General features: G+C 45.7%; 1 protein-coding gene across 2 annotated transcripts in view; it reads right to left on the reverse strand.

The window, feature by feature from the left end:
• Positions 1-5,108: 5,108 nt before the first annotated feature.
• Positions 5,109-24,527, reverse strand: part of LOC146027098 (beta-1,4-galactosyltransferase 1-like) — a 134,361-nt gene continuing 114,942 nt past the window's right edge. For both annotated transcript variants that reach the window (XM_083158092.1, XM_083158091.1), the window contains exons 5-7: positions 14,856-14,978; positions 11,549-11,653; positions 5,109-5,599 (exon numbers count right to left, since the gene is read on the reverse strand). In XM_083158092.1, the coding sequence (XP_083014218.1) occupies positions 5,455-5,599; positions 11,549-11,653; positions 14,856-14,978 (373 nt within the window). In that variant the 3' untranslated portion in view covers positions 5,109-5,454. The remainder of the gene's footprint in view (positions 5,600-11,548; positions 11,654-14,855; positions 14,979-24,527) is intronic.

Raw genomic sequence — 24,527 nt, forward strand, 5'->3', positions numbered from 1 at the left:
GCTCTTTTGTAGTTCACTAAGAGATGAGGTATAGATTGAGAAAAGTTGAGGACCTAAAACTGGCCTTGCGGAACTCCGACTAACAGAGGTGGTGATCAAAAGTGTCAAAAGCAGCAAAAAGATCTAAAAGAATGAGTAGTGAGTAATGGCCTTTAGACCAGATCATTCATCACTTTAGTCAGTACTGTCTCTGTAGAGTGTTGGAAACGAAAGCTCGATTGAAGGGGGTCAAATAGGTTGCAAGAGTTAAGAAAGTGTCTGAGGCGAGAAATCTGAAATATAGATATTTATGTGGTGCTTAAAAGTGCTATCGATCAGAATCTCTGATCTGGAAAAGCTTGCATGGTTCCTACAGAAAAATAGGTGTATTCTTATACAAAAATATACCTATTGTTCACGAATTCAGGATTTACTATCTTGAAAATAAGTAAATTCGTATTCGTATCCATGGCACATTTGCATTTGTATTTACAAATACGAATGTATACGCCATCAACAGAATACGAATAGGAATCAACATTCAAAAGAATGGTGATTTCTAATTTACTAAGTGGCCATATTGAAAATACAGCTGCTAATTAGTGGTAAATGGACGCTAGTTGCCACCCAAAATTGCCAGGGAAATACACTTCATTTTCCTGTCGTATTTGGCAGAAGCCTGCATGGATCAGTTAGATCCATGCAGGCTTCAGTGTAAAAAAAAAATGAAAAATTATTTTGTGAATTCCCCGACCCCCCCCCCCCCCCCCCCCCCCCCCACACACACACACACACACACAGGCATAAGCAGCCCCAGACTGGTCCTGGTTTTAAAAAATCAGGGAAAAAAACATGTAGGGTCTCCCTGTATTTTGTAAAACTAGCACCAGGCCCAAGGGCCTGTCCTGGTTCCCAAAATACAGGGGACAAAATGAAAAGGGGTCACCTGTATTTTTAAGAACTAGCACCAGGCCCAACCAGTCAGCATGGTAATGTCACAGCCGGGGGGCACTTATTATACAAGGTCCCATGGCCAAATCATTATCCCCCTGACTGGTCAGGGGGATAATGACAGGGGCCCTGGGGGAGTGCGGACCCCCCCAATGAAGGGGTCCACCCCCTCCAGAATTTACCTACCCTGCCTGAAGCCTAGGGCTGTCCCCGATGCCCCTGTGAGGTAGGTATCGGGCTGATAAATGTGTAAAAATTTAATAAAACTATTGTATATGAACTATGAGTCCCAGCAAGCCTCTCCCACATGCAAGGACTTGGAGAACCACAATGCAGGCCATTAAAAAGCCATACAAATAGTTAATAAACACACTGACACCCCATAATAATAAAACTTTATTACATACATAGCCCACACATACTGATACTTACCTATATTGAGCCCATAGGTCGACATCTATCCGTGCATTCATGAATAAATCCATGGGGTACCTGTGGAAGGAAATTATACTTACAAGGCTCCTCTGGCATAAATAGCGTAAAAAACCCCACCCAACTCTAATTCTCTATGCACATGTTACATCTGCCTCCCCCCTCCCTGCAGCACACATCGTTTTGTCCATTTGAGAAGGAATTTGCCTGTGAGAGTGAACCAGAAGAAGGCCCAATGTCCATTATATGCTCCCCAGTAGCAGCAGTTGGCCTCCTGGTGCATCTCAAAAACATGTACAGAATTAAAACATGATGGGCCATTTTCCCATTTTAAAAGCGGCAATTATTTACACTGAAAACCATGGCTGATTTTGCCATGTAACTAATTGCCACTTTAAAAAAATGTGAAAACTTTCCCCAAATATCTCACTTTTTGATTCTCACACCCTATTACATGTGGCACTCTAAATTGCTTCCAATGTTTTAATTACATCTAATTCAGAATCAGGCACTGAGGGCCTTATTCAAGAAGTTTAACAGACTGCCATTTTGTGTGCCAGAAGGAATATTTCACTTCTGTAAGGATAATATTGCAATTAGTCAATGCCTTTCATCTGTGCAGGTGTCTAATTTGCTAAAATGTCACATAGGGTAAGGTATTCGCGTACAAAGTTGAATGAGTGATTCAGACACATGGGGGTTATTCTGATTCACCCAGAAAGGCTCAATCACTCTCAGATGGACAAAACCATATGCACTGCAGGTGGGGCCGATGTAACATGTGCAGAGAGAGTTAGAGTTGGGTATTTTATTGTTTCTGTGAAGGGTAAATACCGGCTTCTTTATTTTTACAATGCAATATAAATATCAGTTTGAAGTAAAACCCCAATGAAATCCTTTGGTTGTTCGAGCGGTGACTAGGAGGTGATAGATAGATAGATAGATAGATAGATAGATAGATAGATAGATAGATAGATAGATAGATAGATAGATAGATAGACAGATAGTAAACTTATGAGCAGGGCCCTCCTACCAATATGTCGGATTGTTACTTCCCAGTTTGTTTTATCACTGTTGTTTTCATTTGTAAAGCATAACGAAATACGCTGTGCTATATGAAACTATAAATAAAAAAATAATCAGAAGCACAGAGCTGATCCATGTTATGGGTACATTAAGAGTGTTACAGGCATGGCGCTGAAGTGGTTTTCAACTTAGATGCTCAATCAATCACATTGGACGCCATACTCTGACAGGAAATTTTACCAAGCATATATGGCTAGTGCAAGATGCATTGGCTACATCTTGAGAAGCAACAGTTCATCCCACTTCCCCGTAGGCAAGTTGACACTTCCCCTGGGCACTTCCCCTTTAAAAAAAAATGTGTGATAATGACCAGGATCAGACTCAGTCATCTGCGGATGTAACACCCCATAACTGTGGAATAATAGGTGCTGTGTATTCCAGTTAACCAGGGGGTAATATACCTCAGCACCAGGCACAGCTCAGCCCTAAAGAGTTAAACACAGACAGGCTGAAGCGTGACAGGAAGAGAGAGGTCAGAGGTGACCTGAGCCAGCAGCATAAGAGTAGGAGGAAAGCTAGCACATGAAGAGGAGACTTCTCCTGCAGCTGAGTGACACTGTGCATAAGGAGTAAGCACAGGGTTGCCGACTTTTTCTGTCTCCTCTCTGGGAGAAGCCCGGAGAGGAGACTTCCAGCTGCAGTTCGGGGGGCGGGACTTGAGCTTTACATCATTAAGCCCCGCCCCCAGGATGTTAAAACCCCCAATTCACGGATCTCCGTGGAGGGGGTGGGGCTAAAATGACACGATTTTAGCTCCACCCCCTCCTCTGAGACCCGCGGATTGACGATTTCAATCCAAAAGGTATGGGGAAGACGCCTCAATCGGGGGGTGGCGTGGGGGTCCCCCGGAATCCGGGAGGGTTGCCCACCTTTCCGGGGGGCCGGGAGGAGGACCCGATTTTTGGAATCCTCCCGGTAATTCCGGGAGGGTCGGCAACCCTAAATAAGCAGTGTAGCCTGTGAATGTGTGGAGAACTCCTGTATAGAGAGAGAGAGAGGAGGACAACAGCGTGGCATCTGTGACCCCTGACCTGCCAGACGCTTCAGCAGCAGAGAGCTCCAGCAATATATGACAGCCTGTGAGGCCTGTGAGAGAAGGAGCCAGTCGTGCAGAGTGCACACAGTCCAAGAGAATACAGCAGCTCAAGGCCCAGCAGTGAGAGCCCAGCACACAGCAGAGTCTGGACACCAGAGAAGACAGGAGGAAGAGACTGGTCAGAACCAGCACCAGCAGCAGCTACAGGTACACTACTGCATACTGCCCCCAACTAGCACACCCAGTTAGTTTGCCTGCCCGACACCTAGTACAGCCAGCGGCCCTGTGTAGCTGAGTGTGGCAACGCTGAGGCGCCCGCACTAGCAGTCCCCGGAGGGTACACAGCGATGGGCGAAGATTCACTGACCCCAGCCGGAGTCAAGACCTCCCCAGTCTTTCCCAAGACCTCCCCTTCACTGTCTTTACCCATTCCTCATAGCGGAATCCCAGAATTGCCACTGTAGTGGGTTTAGTGAAAACCCATGGAGAAGCTAGGACAATCCCTCAGGATTTGTGATAGTTCACTTTTTCTTCACCTTTAAAGTATAGTTAATGGAACACTAGTGCCACCCGGTGGCTTAAGGACCAAACTGCGACCTCATATAGAATTAATAGGAAAAGCCGGCAACTACATTAAGTCCTATGCATAGGCCTCCGTCGGGACTGACCGGTCTTATTAACAGAGAGTGTACCCAGGTACTTAGAGTGAGTCGAGTATTGATTTTATGGTAATTCGCTAAAACTATTTGTTAGTATAACAGTTAGTTGTAATGTTCACTCAGTATTATCACTGTACCCAGGTGTAAATTAGTGGACCAGCTCGCCGGTCCAGCAGCGTATTGGAAGTAGTTTCTCAAACTGCAGTGATAGGCCGAGTACGGTAGCTCCATTGTCCTTTTATGGTATATCGCATTTGTATGCATAGTGTGAGTTGTATTGCATTGATTGTATTCTGATATTGTGGAATTGTTGTGATGTCATTACGTAAAGAAGGCAGCCGTTCCCAGTGGCCATGTTACAATAAAAGGTCAAAGTAATTCTTTTGTCGACTGTTCTGTGCCACCATCCTGTATCACGAGAAGACTCCTGACTGAAATCCGTCAGACCGGGGAAACACGACCCCCACCGCATCCCACCAGGTAACCCTATCCAGGTGCTTACACGTTCATCAGCTGTTCCCACCTCACAGTCCAGCAGAAGCGGTGGATGCATTGTTGATTGCTGCAGCACAGGCTGAGCAGCTGCAGCAAAAAATACACAAATGGAAGTCACTGCACCGGATTCAGAATCAGCCCCTATGTGTTTTGCTAAAAAAAGATACATGTGGGCCCTCTACTTACAAATTAGGAATATTTAGCTTTATCTAAATCAGAACTCATCAAACTATCTTAATCTGTGTACTGTACACTTGTTGCACTGCAAAAACATGTGATAATTATTGCAAAACCATATGCCATGGTTTGTTATACAATGTCCGTCCGTCCGTCACAAATTCATAACATGCCCAGAAGACCATACATGATTTAAAAAAAGGATTTCAAAAACAGTAAAATTTGACACCATGTAATACTTTAATATTAAACATATCCTTCATAGAAGTACTTATTGCTCCTCTGGGCAGAAGAGGGATACCATAATATAGTATCAATAAAATGAACAGTTTCACCATCTGTAGTGCATGCTCTAATACAGTAAATGTGAGCCAATAGACTTTAGTTGTGGTTGATAATTTGCTTCCATGGAACACGTGCAATATTGATTTTCCTCTTAACTTGTTTGACCCCATTGCTTGGAAGTACAATTAATCTGAGGGTGTTTACAGTACATCCGTTAACCACAAGTTTTGAAATGTTATGGTATATTAATAATTACATGCTACAATCATGAATTACAATGTCAGTTTCTTCTTCCTCGGACCAAAGGGCAGTTCAAAACATCACAGATTCAATTTTCTTCATAGACCATGTTTTCTAATTGACAGACGTCTCTGGTAATCCAATATCAGCTGTGACCTTGGTGTACAGCCTGTGCTTAGTAATACTGATTATTGTGTACTTTAATGAATTTAGACCATCATTGTGCATCCGCGTTCCAGCTTTATAAATCAGAGGAATACTAGGGGAAAACAAGAAAAGTAATTATTTTCTTTTGGTATATAATGTACAGCTAAAAAGAAATATACTTTTCCACTGTCATTTTTGAACTATTTACAACAAATAACAAGGAAAAAATAATTTAGACAATGTTGAAGCCAGCATAGTGTCCATGTTGGCTTTTATAGGAAGGCTTCAGTCCATAAACAAGATGGCCGTATTCATTTGCCATTCTGGGACAGCTATGATTTACACAAGTTCTGTTGCCGATTACAACCAGATAGAATGAAAAGGCCTCAATTCAGCCATCCATGTGTAAATCATAGGTGTCCGGATGGGATGCGGCCACTAGGTCACAGCATTAGGTCTGGTCAAAATTCATTACCTTTATAGGTCATCATTCACTAGGTTGACATTAAATTAGTCAACGTGGATTAGGTCAATGTGGTCATTACGTCGACAGAAGCATTAGGTCGACATGGAAAAGGTTGACATGAGTTTTACATGTTTTGGTGTTTTTTTAAGGGGGTTTTTCATACTTTGCTATCCAGGTGGGCATAGAGTGAGAATTTAACCCTACCCGAAGCATGTGGGGGTAGAGTAAAATTCAAGGGGATGAGGTACACTATACGGGGACGTGTATACACTTATACGGAGTCCATGTCAAATTGAGTCGACATAGACACCCAAAAAAACATGAAAAACTCACATTGACCTTTTTTGTGTCAACATAATGCTTGTGTCGACCTAGTGACCATGTTAATCGAATGCACGTTAACCTATTTCATGTGTTGACCTAGTGACTGTCGACCTATAATGGTTGACCTAATAACTGTCTACCTAAATTCTGTTGACCCTATGACCCATAACTGTCTGGATCATGGGTCTTCAAACTGTGGCCCTCCAGATGTTGAGAAACTACAAATCCCAGCATGCCTTGCCACAGTTTTAACACTCCCTTATAGCAAAACTGTGGCAAGGCATGCTGGGATTTGTAGTTTCACAACATCTGGAGGGCCACAGTTTGAAGACCCATGGTCTGGATTAAAGGAACATCATAGCAAGCCCAACCAATAGTTGCCTACCCTCGACAATCCTGTGAGAGAGTCCATTTCATCTTTCACTGCTCAGCATCCTAACTCACATCGCCTGATACACAACAAAAACTTTTTAAATTCATTAGCTGATGGTTAAAAAATTAGCTGATGGTTAAAATAAGAATTCACACCATTTTTGGATTCCAATTTAAGGAGTGAAAGACTTGCCATAACTGCCATTTATATTTGATAAGGGTACTATAGTATTGCTACACTTTGTTATCAGTAACATACTTTAAAAGGAGAATATGTACAGTATACATTTTTTATGAAATGGTACTATGTGGGTCCATCAGGTCCCGGGTCTAAATAGAGAAAGGGAAACAGCGGGAACGAAACGTGTTGATGTCACTCCTTGATTTCTGATCTGGTCTCAGTGGTCTCCTTCTGCTAATCCAGCGTCAGCCAGTCCACCCCCTTCTTGCTCTCTGTCCGTCAGATACCGGCACTTCTATACAACAGCTGCCGCCAAATCACACAGCCGCTTCAGCCTGATGGACAACATCGCAGCATCCCCCGCAGAACACGGGCACCCAGTTAGCTCACCCTCTCCCTACTCTGAGAGCGACTCTCTATTCACCTAATACCGGCACGTCTACACCACTGAGGCCGCTAAATCATACAGCAACTCCTGCCTGCTCAGACGCATAAGCATTGTGGTATCCACCGCAGAACACACGGTAAGCTTCTACAAACCTAATACGCTTCCCATTATAAAGCAATTGTGGGTGAGAGACTATGGGGGATATTCTCTAAGAATCTCCGCCCCCTTCGCCGCCCATCGCAATTATAATTATCGCATATGTTCTAACATATGCGATAATTATAGCAAAGGACAGCTCTTGCGTTAAGAGCTGTCCTTTGCGGTGAGAGTCGTCGGGTCCCAGCAGGTCCCGGCAGCTCCCCCCTCCCTCCCACACCCAGCGCTGCTGCTGGTGCGCCGGGCTCTCCTCCTCACTGCACTGATCCTCTTCCGAGGTCATAGGTCTGGGCAGCACAGCTCTGTGCTGCCCGGACACAGGTGAAGGGGGCGATGCGGGGGGGTGGCTGGGGGTCATTGCGGGGCGACGGTGGGATGCGGTAGAAGCCCATTGGCCAGATCAGACCTGGCATTTGGAAGAAGGATCCAAGCCGTGGTGCCCACCCGCAGTGTAGACGGAGGCGGCGCTTGGAGATGACATCATCTATCGTATATTGTGGTGCTTGACATTATGGCAGTAAAAAGGTTGGCTGTGTGACTTTCCAATCACATCAGGGCCAGATTAGCCATCTGGCAGGTCTGTCAAATGCCATAACATGCTGATGGGCAGATGGTCAGGTCCATCCGATAGGGCTGTCTGCTCGTCAGATGGCCTTTCTTTGAGAGGCAACTACGCTGAGTTGTCATGATATCACATTGCACAGCCACACATTTCTATGAGTCACCAACACAAGAAGTTGAAGACATGTGAATAGTGTTATAACTATTCTGGGACTAGTGGTATTGGGGTCGGTGTTGATAGGTTACATATTCAAGTGCACTTTTCAAGACCCTTCCTTGATCACCCTCACTGTGAGCTTTCCTCTGACCACATATTTTCTCCCTTTACTATTCTCTCCCCCAATGTCCCTGTGTTCCTTTCTTTTAATCCACCCGGTCTCTTTTCTCGGAATCTGTACATCTGTCAGACCAGACTTAGGTCTACAGTCATTAGGTCGACCCCGGAAGGTCGACTGGCCCCAAGGTTGACAGGGTTAAAGGTCGACATGGGTCAAGGCCAACATGACTTAAGGTCGACATGGGCCACGGTCGACATGGGTTTAGGTCGACAGTCATTAGGTCGACATGAGTTTTTCACTGTTTTTTAACCCGAATGTTGACACAGTCGTCATGAACACAGCTGGAGTTGAACCGCAGCCCCTCGCTTCGGGCACACTATTTTATTCTCCCACTACGCCCTAGTGGATGGTAGGGCATGAAATACCACCTGTCGGCACAAAAAACAGTAAAAAAAACTCATGTCGACCTAATGAGTGTCGACCTAAACCTATGTTGACCTTAGCCCATGTCGACCTTAAGTCATGTCGACCTTGACCCATGTCGACATTTAACCCTGTCGACCTTCTGGGGTCGACCTAATGACTGTCGACCTAAGTGTGGTCTGACAGATGACCGTTTCCCCTTTTTTCCCACTCTTGCCTACACTGTCCACCTCCCACTCCACATAACTCAGTTTGTGACTACTGTACTTTGCTTACTTTCCTATGCACTGTCCATCCCTCTCATATGTTTGTACAATAAAGATAAACTGTTCAAGACTATTCAAAAAAAGGGGATATAAAAGGAAATTGTCGTCTCAGCCAGTTAAGTTTGAACATAGCTAATATTTAAACACTGTCAAACCATTTATTAAATCTAGGCAAGTTATTTATTGAGCTGCTTGTTTTTGGCCATTGTCACTATGTTTTATGGCTATTTTTGTGACCAGTCTACATATATATTTTTTTCTTTCAAATGATATGTGGACAAAGGATAAGCACATAAAGGATCATTTATACGTTAAAACTTTGACCTTACTGTGTAAATAAAATACCATTTCATGATGTAATGAGTATAGTATTGTTCTATTGTACCTATTTACCTGGGTAACCCCAGATCACAATGGGGATTATTCTGGTTCACTCGCAAAGGCACAATCACTCTCTAATGGACAAAACCATGTGCACTGCAGGTGGGGCTGACATAACATGTGCAGAGAGAATTAGATTTGGGTGTTTTATTGTTTCTGTGCAGGGTAAATTCTGGCTGCTTTATTTTTACGCTGCAATATAGATATCAGTTTGAAGTACAAACCCCATCCAAGTCTAACTCTCTCTTCACATGTTACATCAGCCCCACCTGCAGTGCTCATGGTTTTGTCAATTAGAGAGTGATTGTGCCTTTGCGAGTGAACCAGAATAACCCCCACTGTGTTAAAATCAAGGGCCTTATTCAGACTTGACCACTAATGTGAGAATTCACAGTTGAATGGAAGAAAAAGCCAAGGCCCAGACATAGGGCCAGATTCACTAAGCCTCAAAAGTGATAAAATGGAGAATGATAAACACTAGCCAATCAGCTCCTACAGATGGAGCCCCTGCCATCCTTGGCTGGGGCTCGCCAGACCCTCCCCACTGGCGAGTGCCGGCGGCAGGGGCTACACTGAACTGGGACACGTGTGCGTCTCACGCGACGGGCTGCGACAGCGGGGACCGGAGGAAGGCTCCATTGCCCAGGGGGTGCGCGAGCGTCTCGTGCGTGCGCGCCCCCTGGCGGGGCTGGCGTGATGGCGGGGCTGGTGTTAGAAACGCCAGCCCTGCAAAGATGAAGCCAGCTCCATCTGTACCTGCCATGTCACAAACTGTGTTCGAAAAATGGCAGGTAGGAGCTGATTGGTTGGTTGTTTATTATTCTCCATTTTATAACTTTTGAAGCTTAGTGCATCTGGCCCATAAAGAGAAGACTGCATCGATTGCAAAATTGCGAATAGATCGCTTATTGCAATTTTTCTAACCATTGCAAGGATTTTACTATCTGTGTAAATCTGAGTAGCTCTAAAGCTGGCAGTACGACCAGCTTCCGATCCAGCTTGTGTTGCGATTTCCCTTGAACTCTCCAGCTACTTCCCAGATGGTATTTCCCCTGCACAGAAACAAAATTTCTCACCCATGTAAGCCCCATTTCTAAGCAGTCTGACTAGATCGCTTCGAAATGAACCATGGATCACTCTGCGTGTACACCCTATAGCAATGGCAATGCACGATCCTGCAGGTCACCATCGCCTGAAAAGATAGACAGTGAATGCACTGTCTATCCTGTTTAGATTGCGGGGTTTTGCCTATAAGCATAAACAAAACCCTGCTCAGGACAGATCGCTCTGCAAACATTGCGGGTGATTCGCGTGTCGGCCGCAATGTGTGCTGAGCGATCTGTGCTTAACCCTTTGAGTGCCAACATCCATGTGAGCGATGTGCAAAATATCTTCTAAAAAATACCAGCATCATTCACATTCGTTCTATAAATTCAAATACTAAATGTGTAAAAATAATGATTATATTTCCTATATAAGGTAAACATTACAGGTCACTATGATGAATACAAATTTATTTATTTACAGTTTCTTATATAGCGCATCAGATTCCGTAGTGCTTTACAATAGTAGAAAATGTTTGCTTGCCAATTTTCACATGTGTTTTGACAATTTCACTTGGCACTCAGCACGGAGATGGCATTGCTCTGTGTGTACGGGGCTTAAATCTCTCTGCATATGTTACATCTGCCCCACATGGTTTTGACCATCTGCTAAAAAGCAGCCCTGTGATCAGGTCTGAATCATGCAATATATTAGGTTTACGATCCTTAAGGGTTTATTTACTAAGAACAGAGTTTTATTGAATATGGAATGTTGCCCATAACAACCAATCAGAATCTACTTATTTATTTAGCACCTTCTAGAATATAATAGATTAAGGGGGGGTATTCAATCCCCCGCCGCTATTCCTTACGGGGTAAATAACGAGGGGGCCTCGTCAGAACGGCCGGGATTTGTCGAGCTCGTTGATTTCCTTACCCTTTTTGGAGCTCGGCAGATGGGACATTGAAACCCGGCTGCCGAGCGGACGTCGAGCCGGTTATGAACGGAACTGGGTCACGGCTGACGGGCCGTCACGGCTGATGGGCCATCCCGACAGTCGTGACACCGGATTGAATGTTCCCCGTAATCTGAATGGTTGCCTAAAGCAACACCCCATTTTAAATAAACCACTTAGTGTTAAAGATTTGCCAATTGTGATATATCTGTGTTAACATTTTAATATTTGTGTTTTATTATCCATTTGCACATATTTACACTTACGTCTTTTTGTTTTGTTGATTACCATTATCTCTACTGTGAATAAATGCTTTGGCTTTAGAAATGTTTTGATCACGACGTTCAATTTGCATCCCTGCTTTTATCACCCTACATGAAAGATGGACAGAAAGGTCAGACGTGTTTTTACAATTAAATGCTACAAATTGTATCTCATTAAATTAATTGATATTTTTTCAAGACATGAACTGCAGGTATGCAGAAATATTATGTAAGAAAGGTCGGCCTGGGAAACAGGTGTATGAGGGGGAATTCCCACTGGCCCCACCACCTCCTCTAGTAGGATCATTGATTGACAGGAGGGCTAATATTGATCAAACCATTTTTTCACCTGTTTGCAAATAGAAGTCAGTTTTAACTGACCTATATTTTAGAGATGTGCGGCGATGTCAGAGTTTCCCACCTGACTCGGATCCGGGCGCGCGGGCAAAACATCAGTGCCCGAAGCCGAATTCTCACGAGATCCGGAACGCTATATAAAGAGCAAGCGTCCGGCGCCATTTTTCACTCGTGATTTGAGCTGGTTAGAGAGAGTAGAATAGTCTGTGTGCGGAGCTTGGATAGGTTAGGTTAGGCTTAGGAGCGGTGTTTTATTTGCTGCCTGGGTGACTGCCAGTGCCTACTAGTGCCATTGTCTGCTCTCTGGTGGTGTGGCACTGCCAGTGGCTGGCTGCCAGCCCATCAGCAGCACCTCTACCTGGCCACTTCAATCATACATGTATATGACTGCAGTGTGCACTGTTGTAAAACTTATTAACCAATTGTATACCAGTCTGCTTGTACATCTGCTGTATAATTAATAATACCCCCCTGCTGGTGTATTTTTTACAGCCTTGCATAACTAGTATATACTCTCTGCTGGTGCATCTACTGTACTACTGAGTCTGGGGGGGGGGGGGCGGGGGCGATGCGGTCTACACTCTACACAGGGTGGGGAGGGTGTGATAGTGGCAGGTGATGCGGCACTCCACGGAGGGGGGGGCGGCGGTTACGATTGATGCGGCCGCGCCAAGTTGCTCCAGTGGGGGGAGGGGGGGGGGGGAGGGAGAGTTGATGCCGCACAGTAGGAATAGGAAATACCTATTTTTCCATTTTTGTTCATTGCTCTCCTTAGGTTATATTTACTAAAGTGTGGGTTTATAGAAGTGTAGATGTTTCCCACAGCATTCTACTATTCTTGTATCCACCCCCTTCTAGAAGATTATACCTACTGTATGACACAGATTATCTAGAATCAGTCCCCTGCACCCTCAGAAAAGAGGGCCATTCTCCTGCATCTCACCAGGCAAGATGAGGAGATTTTACCAGGCACTGCAGCACTGTATCATGGACGGTGCTTAATGGTGCAAGTTTAGGTACTTGTTTCCTAGCAGGGCGCCCACTAAGCAAATAGCTTAGTGTGCTATTCTGCGTAGGTAAATCGCATCGCATCACATACCGTCTATAGTGCTGTGCGATGCCATGCGATTTCCATGTTAACTGCACAGGAGTGCTTGTACAATGAAATATCGCATAGAATCGCATGGCACCAAATGCGATGAGATGCATTATTTCATTGTACAAGCACCCATGCCCTGAGATGTGATGGGTGCATAGTATGTGATGTGATGGATGCTTACAATTGTATGCACCTAATGTAAAGTTATCCGCGTGCGCTCGCCACGCTTCGGGCTCTGTGGTTTGCTGCGCTCGCCACACTATCTAAAGTCAACTCCACGCCGACGTGGATAGTGGGGGTATGAAAAGGTTGGAGGACGCACTCCGCCACCGCTCGCCACGCTTTGAGGTGGCGTGGATACTGGGGTTGGCGCTAAACAATGGCGTAGATGCAGGTGCATACAATTGTAAGAACCCATAACATCACATACTATGCACACATCACATAGCATCACATCTCATTGTAAGCACTCATCACATTTCATGGCATGGGTGCTTGTACAATGAAATATCGCCCTGCTAGGAAACGAGTACCCACATTAAGTCCCGCCCACTCCCTAAAGATCCACACATAACAGCATTTTGGGCAAGCAGAGTCTCCTCTCTGAGCTTCATTTGTAGAAGAGATTTATAAGAACATATAAACTTTTGTGCCCGCCAATCAGGGCCGGTGCTAGGGTGTCCGGCGCCCTCCTGCAAACCATAATTTTTTCGCCCTTTCACATTGCCATTGCAACAAGCTGCAGCCAGATTGTGGGAGCGTATGCAACATGCGATCCTATGGAGGATCTCAGGTGCATGTACATGTATGCATACACCATCTCAGTGCTGTGTGTGCAAAATGTTGCAGGCACGAAAGGTGCCCATACACGCTGCAAGAATCGCATACGTTATGGGCTAGATCGCATCGCACGGCATGCATGCAATGTGTGCGCGATGCGATCCGAAAGCAGTACAAAAAGTATGTGCACATACTTTTTGAACTGTGCGATGCGATGCCCGCAGGAGCGCACATTGCATCGCACGCTGCTATTGCAGTGTATATGGCCACCTTTAGGCACATAACCCAGCCCATTATTTAAAAAGTGTCTAAATTAATATAAAAAAATCTACAATTATAAAAAAAAAATTGTTATAAACGTATAATAAAAGACTGACTGTTATTTTGCTGTTTAACTCTTGTGCAGTCACTCCTCTTCTATCTGCGTAGGCAGGGCACGGAAGATGCCATTACACCCTTCTCATGACTGATGGGGAAAGGAGGGGAGAGAAGGAGGAGATGGAAGAAGAGGGGAGGAGATAGAGGGGACGGAGTTTTGAGGACTGGCAGTGGCGCTGGCACAGCACACTGAGAAGAGGGAACGAAGGGGAGGCGGCGCCTGTTCGTCAGTTAATTGACAGCTGACAGGTGTGCAGGGAGCAATGGGTAGGGGGTGGATTCGGACATGACATGTCATCCAGGCAATCACAGACAGCGCTACATGCCTCACCGCAAGTGTCTGTGAGGAAGAGGGGGCAGGTCGCAGGAGGAGGACAGTGTGTGCACGGTGCAGGGAGCTGCTCAGCCTCTCCATACTGCCGCCCGCTGTCAGACAGGCACTGCGGGCGGCGTGCAGGAGGCAGTGACAATGAGGGCTGAGGCAGCTTTAGCAGAGCAGGGAGGGAGACAGCGCCTTTTCAGCATGACGCCTCCCTGCTTTGCAGGAGCTGCTGAGTGGGTAGCGCCGGCCCTGCCTCCAAGTACAAGAGGTACAGAAGAAAGATTTTCTTACATACAGCCTTACAGTGAATAAGTGAAATATAGGGTACTTAGTAGTTGCAATAATTTTACATTACATTACTTAATATCGCAAACCTTTGATAAAGTTCATCGTCCTCTCCTCCCCAGCCCCAGAACATATTGGAAAAACCATTTACTTTCAGGAACTGCTCTTTTGTAAAGGCCACAACGCCTCCAAACACTGTCTTGTACCTTAACCTGAAAGTAGATAACAAATAATATTAACTAAACTAAAAAAAAAAATGCAATAAAGATTTGGCTGGATATGACAACCATTACACTAAATAACAAACAGTAATCAGTGTTTTTTTTTTTTTTTTTTTATTAAGGCATGAGAAACTGCACTGATTATAAAAAAAGAAATCAGAGGACATAAGGCCAAATCTGAATAACCTGTGTGGCAACTTACCTTCAAAAGCAGCAATTTATTTAAAGGCACAACATTTTTCTTTAAATCGCCAGTTGAGGATATTGGACATTTTCATTTTGAAGGGTACAGAGTTTGCTATTAGAGATGTGCTTGCCTTTGAGCAATTGAAGTGATCATTTATGGAATCATCTATGAAGGTTACTGAATTTCTAAGGGCTGCAGTTTCTGTGAATGAACAAATGAACACCCCACATATCTGCTTTTATCATTTCACTTCAGTAAAAATTATTTATTTCACTAACACATTGATTGATCTTTTCTATCCAAAAATATTTTGCTATTAGGACTTGCACATTGTTGGGCTACAGTAACTGTTTTGAAAGAAAATACATACCATATTGGGCACCGAAGAAACACACAAATCTATCTCTTACTTTTTTGGAAGTCCCTAATACCCCTTTCACACCAGCCTGAATTCCCGACTAGCGCTGGTGTGCAAGATTCATGGGCCAACATCCCGGGAAAATCCAGAGAATTCAACACTGCTATATACAGATGGAGCGCCCCTGGCGATCGCCAGCACAGAGGCACTCCATCTGACTGACCGCGCGCCCCAGTTTCCGGATGGCGCCGCTGCGGGTCCCTGCCCGTCTCCACTTCAGGGAGACAGGCAGGGATAGGGGGGAAGGTGGGGCAGCGAAGGGAACCGGAGGAGGCGGCGGGCGGCGGTGAAAGCACCATAGCCACGGGGCGCATACAAGCGTCTCGTGCGTGTGCCCCTGGTGAGAACCGGCCGCTGGTGGGGCCTGGCGATAGAATTGCCAGCCCCTGCAAGAAAGAGGGGCGGCCTCCATCTGTAGCAGGGTTGCTCTCTGGACTGGTCCAGGATACAGGCCAGTCTGAAAGGTACTTACCCAGCATCCCGGCTTGCTTCCAGCCTGGCAGGGTCCGGGCGGTGGGCAGGGGGTCCAGGCAGTGGATGGCGGAGTCCGGGCAGTGGGAGCTGGGCACGTGTAGTGCTATTTGCCAGGCAGTTGGAAGCACTGCTGGATTTGAAAAGACTGGCCGGACTGGCCAAGCAGCGTCCTGCCAGTTGTTTCAAATCCAGCAGCGCTTTCCGCCCTGCTGCCTGGCAAATACTGTAGCTCTACAAACGCCCGGCCGCCGCTGTCCGGATCCCTGCAGTCTCTACCGCGTACCCCGCTACCCTCTGCCCAGACTCCGCTGCCCCTCACACCAGAAAATGCAGGGACTAGGTGTGTGTGAAAAGGGCCAACCCAGGAATATCTCTGCATGATACAGGGACCATATTCCCGGGTAAGTCCCTGGTGTGAAAGGGGTATTATTCTGCCAGGCTGCAATGTTATTCTTTATAATGTAATCATTATTTTATTATATTTGGTACTATTGGAGAGAGGCCAATCAAACATCTGTCTACACTGTCAAAGGGGCAAACATCATTTAATCACTGGGCAGAATGTACTAAAGGGATCATGCGGCCAAAAGTCTGAACATGAACATTTTCTGAATTTGGACCCATTTCCCTCATGTACAAGCTCCAGAATCTGATACTGTATTTCCAGATCTTTGGAAGCAGTGGGAGTCTAAGGACTTCTATTTTAAATTCCCCCTGAGGGAGAGCCAGTCATATCCTTCCCAATGCCATCTGAGGCATGTCACTTAGTTTGCGCATACCCAGAAGGGCTCCTCGGTCATTAACCCAGAAATTCTTTTATTGCAAAGCTCTTATCAGGAGAGCAGTACTTTGCAATATTAGTCAAATTCTAAGTACATACCTGTACCAGTGTATCTAGCGCTGGTATTTATCTGATAAGTGTCAGGATGTACCACATCATGGATGTAATGCTTAGTACATTCCGTCCCATGTATGACAAATGATTACTGTTATTGCTAGTATTTTACATGCTATTAACATGTTAAAAGGATATAAAAGGGCATATGTAGGAAATAACATTGTGAAAACCAATCTTTATTAATAATATTTTGACTATTAACAAATAATAAATGTGCATATCAATATATTTGTTTTTGTACTGTAAACAGAAATAGTCATAAAGGAAAAGAGTTTTATTCATTTATGTCCTTTTTTATCAAGGGAACCTTTTGAAACAGAACCTTAGGGCAAGAAAGGTGTGTCTACAGTATGTGTATTCGTTAGCATTTGCTTAGCTTTAGATTGAATGTCTACAACTTATTTGAGTCATGTGGCTATAATGCATTGAAAGTCAATATGATGTCACATGGACAGTGATAGTAATCTTGAATTACCCTGCAACAATAATCATTGTATTCTCTTTGAAGTGCAAAACAGAAATCACAATCAAACATTAGTATAACCTTCTGGTACCTTGTGGTACAGTAGATTGCAAAACATTTCTTTTCTCAGGAAGACAAATGTGTCACCCAACCATAATGGGAAGCTGTAGTGCCAAGCAGCAGGTATTGGGCATCCTACTGTATAAGTGACTTTCCCAGCTGGACTGCCTACACATGTGCATATATTTAATTTAAGTGTGATACAGTAATTTACATTAATTGTGCCTGGAATTTGTAGTTCCATGAACTGGTAAATCCAGACTAACCAAGACACATGCAAATTGGAGGTCTATAGCACCGCACCATAATTTTTCTTAAATTGTATGCTTAAAGTGGCCACATATTATTTTTCTTATTTTTTTTTTTTCATCATTATAAAAATCTATATTGTTAGATATTGAAACAACAGGGGCGGCGGTACGCGTCCTCCGACCTTTTCATACCCCCACTATCCACGTCGGCGTGGAGTTGAGAATAGAATAGTGTGGCGAGCCCGAAGCGTGGCCACGTTTTACCTGTGAAGGTATCCGCGTCCCCGCGCGGGGCTCGCTGCGCTCGCCACGCTTCGGGCTCGGTGGCTCGCTGCGCTCGCCACACTATTCTATTCTCAACTCGACGCCGACGTGGATAGTGGGGGTATGAAAAGGTCGGAGGACGCGTACCGCCGCCCCTCGCGGGCTCGCTGCGCTCGCCACGCTTCGGGTTGGCGTGGATCGTGGGGTGGCGTTACAAATTTTGGGGGACATTTAAGTGTTAATTGTGCATATTTGGGCTCTGTGGCCCATTTAACATTGATTCCTATGGCCAAATCGCGGCCATTGAAGCATTGAATGTAAAATCGCGGGCAGCACTAAATTTAACATTGAACCCTATGGGAAATCGTGCAGATCGCGGGCATCGCGTCACGGCCGTTAATGTACTGGCCGCGATGCCCGCGATCCCCGCGATTTCTTTACCCGCGACGCCCGCGATGGAGATCGTGGGCGCCGTGATAGGTAAAGAGTACCCATCCCCATTTTCTTTTTGGCAGATCCTCCTAATATGTAAATGTACCTTCAATCGAAAATCCAATCTAATCCCCTCTTTTTTACATCTCTTTCCTCAGATCTGGGAACCGATAGGCTCAAAATCTGGGTAGTTGGCCATTCCTTTGTATATTGGGCAGCTAGGTCAGTCTCCGCAGGCGAGGGTCCAGCCTTTGCCTGCTCCCGGGTGGTTAGGTGGTTAGGTGTCCGGGGTATGTCTTGGAGGGACCTGCGGGCATTCCTTATGGTGAGTATCCGTCGATATGTGTTACCTGAAGTTTTGGTGATCCATTTGGGTGGCAACGACCTCGGGAAGATGTCCCTATTAGAGCTGCGGAGCTTGATCTTGGACGATCTTGCTGCCATTAAATCAGCTTGGCCGTTTTGCACCATTGTTTGGTCATATGTGATTCCTAGGCTTAATTGGAGGGGGGCTAGAAACCCCAGGGCGATTGACGAAGCTAGGAAAAAGCTTAATGCGGCCGTTGCTCGTTGGGTGCTGGCTAATGGGGGGGGGGCTGTTGTCTCTCACGATAGGATAAAATTTAGTTGTCAGCATCTATTCCGGCCTGATGGGGTTCATATAGTGAGTGAGGGTCTGTTTATGTTTCTGGAGGGTCTGCTCAGTGTTATTGATTCCGTGGTTTAGTTGGTGGTGGGGCGGGGGTATTTCAGTCTAAATCCCCCACTTTGGCGGGAAAGAACAGCAGATTTAATCAAATTAGCTCACACTACATGTTTATGTTGACGTTTTAATGGCTTGTTTGCGGTTCACTCACCTCCCATTGCCTTAGGCCTTTCGCTGGATCACCCGTTCGGGGACAGTGACCCCACCAATGTGTTTGGTAGAGTTGGATACCTCCTGTTTTTGATTTAGGCCAGTTACGTTAGAGTTGGGGTGGAGTTACATTAGTAGCCGTTCTTTCTTGGCCACCATTAATTAATTAATCTAATTAATTTAAATTATCAAATTAGCTTAAAAATTGCTACAAATAAATCAGTTAACAATTTCTGCCAAACCTATGCATCTGAGTCTTTATTTCAGGTTTAGTTACAGTATGTTAAGTTAAGAATGTATATATTTGACATGCTAAAGGTACACATAAGATGTTGGGATGTTTAATGTGGGTGTTCACCCACAGGTTGCGAATGGATGTTTATGTTAAATATCCAATTGCAGTCCCTGCATGCGAACACATGCTGTAAGGGGGGATGGGCATACCACCATTCGCAGGGCGGGATCCGGTTGACTCGCAAGGGTGTATATTCGCATCTGAACGGGGCTCACTGTGCTCGCCGGGGTGACGTGAATAGTGGGGGGTGCCTAAATGTGATTGCATCGCATAGAAGTGTATAGTAAAGTAAATGGCATCGCACTCGACAAAATCGCATGCGATTTAGCGTGTGGTGCGATGCGTTTGCACCCCACGGGCAGAGAGCAGTGAATAAATTACATAGGAAAATCGCTAATTTTTTTACGCAGAATCGCCCACTAAGCAATTTGCTTAGTGGGCGCCGTGCTAATACACAACTACCAAATATGGTTTAGTATTTCAGCAAAATGGTCACTAAAATATATTAATTTCAAATTTCAATGTCAATCGTAATAACATTTTTATGCTTAAATCTTTTTTTTTTTTCTTTTTTTTTTTTAATCTTCAAGTTTTCCAGATTCCACTTAACAAGAGCTAGTGTATGTTGGGGTATTCAGTGTAACATATGCAAACCGCATTGCTCCTTAACATTTTTTTTTCATAAACTGGTAAAATTTGTACTTTCAGTCAGGGTCGGCGCTACCCACTCAGCAGCTCCTGCAAAGCAGGGAGACTCCATGCTGAAAAGGCACTGTCTCCCTCCCTGCTCTGCTAAAGCTGCCTCAGCCCTCACTGTCACTACCTCCTGCACTCGGCCCGCAGCGCCTGTCTGACAGCGGGCGGACGGCAGTATAAAGAGCTGCTCCCTACACCGCGAGTGCAAACAGCCTGCACGCCACACGCAGTACCTGTCTGACAGTGGGCGGCAGTAGGGAGAGGCTGAGCAGCTCCCTGCACCGCGCACACACTGTCCTCCTCCTGCGACCTGCCCCCTCTTCCTCATGGACACTTGCACTGAGGCATGTAGCACTGTCTGTGAATGCCTGGATGACATGTCGGGGGAAATTTACCAATATGAAAAACCTAGTTTTTCGTATTGGTTGTTTCCCTACGACTGCATACGACTGTTTAAGTCGTATGCAAAGTCGTGTTCCGGAGGGGGATTTACAAAGCAGTCAGATACGACTGCTTTGTAACCCTCCGATGGTGTAATGATTCGTATTAGCGGCCGTATATACGGCTGCTAATACGAATTATTTCTAGCAGTCTGCACGGATCAGTCAGATCCGTGCAGGCTGCAAGGTGTAAAAAAAAATAGAAAAATAAATAAATAAATAAAAAAACCGGCGTGGGGTCCCCCCCACAGCCATAACCAGCACCAGGCTGAAGGAGCCGGGGCCGGTAATTAAAAATCAGGGAACCCGACAAATAGGGGTTCCCCGATTTTTAACAACCAGCCCCAGGCTCCAGGTCCGGGGCTGGTTCCCAAAATACGGGGGACAAAATGAGTAGGGGTCCCCCGTATTTTAAGAACCAGCCCCAGGCACAACCAGCCGGCAGGGTAATGTCACAGCCGGGGGACACTTATAATATAAGGTCCCGCGGCCAAAACATTCTCCCTACCGACCAGTCAGCCTGGCCAGGGGCCCTGGGGGAGTGGGGACCCCCCCAATAAAGGGGTCCCCCCCCTCCAGGACTTACCTGACCAGGCTGAAGCCTGGTGCTGTCCCCGATGCCCCTGGGCGGTGGGCATCGGGCTGATTATGTTGTAAAAAATAGATAAACCATTGTTTTTTACTGTGGCACTACAAGTGCCAGCAAGCCTCCCCAGCAAGCTGGGACTTGGAGAACCACAAGTCCCAGCCTGCTGGGCATTAAAGGGCCCGCTGGCACTTGTAGTTCTACAGTTAAAAAAATAGTGCACAAAACACACTGATACACTTTTAAAATAAAACTTTATTACACACAAAGCCCACACATACTAATACTTACCTATCTTCTCTCCGTAGGTAGCCCTGATGTCCTGTGTCGGCGTCTTCTGGTCCTGTGTCGTCTTCTTCCTCCATGTCGACGTCGCTGTCGGCGATGGTGTCCCCGTCCGGATCCGACGAAATCCATTTGGGAAGCTGTGGAAGGAAACCATACTCACCTGTCCCAGCGCGACGTAGTCCAGGTAAGGGTCTTTGCAAAAAAATAAACCGAAAACCCCGAAACCAAACCGGACTGACGGAGACGCACGGTGTTTACATCGTGCGGCTCCGCCTCCCGAATGCCGCTATTGGCCGCCTTGCGGCCTAGCGGCCAATCAGGAGCCGCTAGGCCGCAAGGCGGCCAATAGCGGCATTCGGGAGGTGGAGCGGCACGATGTAAACAAACACACGTGCGTCTCCGTCAGTACGGTTTGGTTTCGGGGTTTTCGGTTTATTTTTTTGCAAAGAACCTTACCTGGACTACGTCGCGCTGGGACAGGTGAGTATGGTTTCCTTCCACAGCTTCCCAAATGGATTTCATCGGATCCGGACGGCGACAGCGACGGTCGACATGGAGGAAGAAGACGACACAGGACCAGAAGACGCCGACACAGGACATCAGGGCTACCTACGGAGAGAAGATAGGTAAGTATTAGTATGTGTGGGCTTTGTGTGTAATAAAGTTTTATTTTAAAAGTGTATCAGTGTGTTTTGTGCACTATTTTTTTAACTGTAGAACTACAAGTGCCAGCGGGCCCTTTAATGCCCAGCAGGCTGGGACTTGTGGTTCTCCAAGTCCCAGCTTGCTGGGGAGGCTTGCTGGCACTTGTAGTGCCACAGTAAAAAACAATGGTTTATCTATTTTTTACAACATAATCAGCCCGATGCCCACCGCCCAGGGGCATCGGGGACAGCACCAGGCTTCAGCCTGGTCAGGTAAGTCCTGGAGGGGGGGGACCCCTTTATTGGGGGGGTCCCCACTCCCCCAGGGCCCCTGGCCAGGCTGACTGGTCGGTAGGGAGAATGTTTTGGCCGCGGGACCTTATATTATAAGTGTCCCCCGGCTGTGACATTACCCTGCCGGCTGGTTGTGCCTGGGGCTGGTTCTTAAAATACGGGGGACCCCTACTCATTTTGTCCCCCGTATTTTGGGAACCAGCCCCGGACCTGGAGCCTGGGGCTGGTTGTTAAAAATCGGGGAACCCCTATTTGTCGGGTTCCCTGATTTTTAATTACCGGCCCCGGCTCCTTCAGCCTGGTGCTGGTTATGGCTGTGGGGGGGACCCCACGCCGGTTTTTTTTTTATTTATTTATTTATTTTTCTATTTTTTTACACTAAAGCCTGCACGGATCTGACTGATCCGTGCAGGCTAAAACGCAAATAGAACAGGAAAATGGTGTTCTATTTTCCTGTCGTATTTGCGTGGGTGTTTCACACCACTAAGCAGCCGTATTGTCAGTACGGCTGCTTAGTAAATCAGAAACCACCATTCTTTTGAATGGTGATTTCTGTCGTATCCTATCGATGGTGTAGGGCATTCGTATTTGTAACTACAAATACGAATGTTCCATCTTTAGGACTACGAATTGTTGTATTTTTGGGATTGTAAATCCCGAAAATACAAATTCGTAAAAAAAAGGTGTATTTCTCCCTACGAATACACCTTTTTTCTACGAATCCATTTTGGTAAATGTCCCCCGTCATGTCCGGATCCGCCCCCCTACCCATTGCTCCCTGCACGTGTCAGCTGTCAATCAAAGGACGAACAGCTCTTCTCAGTGTGCTGTGGAAGGAAGCTCTTCCTTCCCTCTTCTCAGTGTGCTGTGCCAGTGCCACTGCCAGTCCTCAACACTCCGCACCCTCTATCTCCTCCCCTCTTCTTCCATCTCCTCCTTCTCTCCCCTCCTTTCCCCCTCAGTCACGAGAGGGGTGTAATGGCGTCCTCAGCATCCTGCCTACGCAGAAGAGGAGGGACTGCACAAGAGTTAAACAGCAAAAGAGCAGTGAGTCTTTTATTATACAAGTTTATAACAAATGTTTAACTAATTGTAGATTTATTTTATATTAATTTAGACACTTTTTAAATAATGGGCTGGGTTATGTGCCTAAATGTGGCCATACAGGCTGCAATAGCAGTGTGCGATGCGATGTGCGCTCCTGCGGGCATCACACAGTACAAAAAGTATGTACTGCACATACTTTTTGTACTGCTTTCGGATCGAATCGCGCACACATTGCATGCATGCCGTGCGATGCGATCTAGCCCATAACATATGCGATTCTCGCAGCGTGTATGGGCACCTTTAGTGCCTGCAACATTTTGCGGACACAGCACTGAGATGGTGTATGCATACATGTACATTAGGGCGAAGTGAAAAAACTGAAATTGAGAAATTCAAAATCGGCTAGTGTGGGAAAGTTGTGACTTGACCTGAATAAGAAACGTGCAAAAGCTTTTTGATCTGAGTCAACATCTTCTGTTCTGGCAAGAGGCCTAAAGTTTCACTTTTTAGGTGAAAAATTACGAAACCTATGAAGATGCTCTAATCTAGTTATAATTATGTCAGGATGTCTTAGAGTTGTTCATTAATATACTTTAGCATAGTAAAAAACAGTACGAGCTTGACCTAGTGCAAAGTGACTGACTGGCGGGAGAAAAAATCCCTAATAATTGACCCATTTTCATGGTCACAATTGTGAATATTGTGTTTTCTCCTGAACGTGTTTATAATAGAAGAAGCAAAAATACTCTAAATGGAATTTCATTGACACTGTGTGAAATATAACACTGCATAATAGCCCTTAATCAGACCTGATCGCAGTACAAATTTGTTCTCAAAATGGGCAAAACAAATGCTGCATTGCAGGTGGGGCAGATGTAACGTGCTGAGAGAGTTAAATTTGGGTGGGGTGTGTTGAAACTGAAATCTAAATTGCAGTGTAAAAATAA

Source organism: Crinia signifera, chromosome 1 (assembly GCF_055691185.1).
Source record: "Crinia signifera chromosome 1, ASM5569118v1, whole genome shotgun sequence".
NCBI classification, from domain to species: domain Eukaryota; kingdom Metazoa; phylum Chordata; class Amphibia; order Anura; family Myobatrachidae; genus Crinia; species Crinia signifera.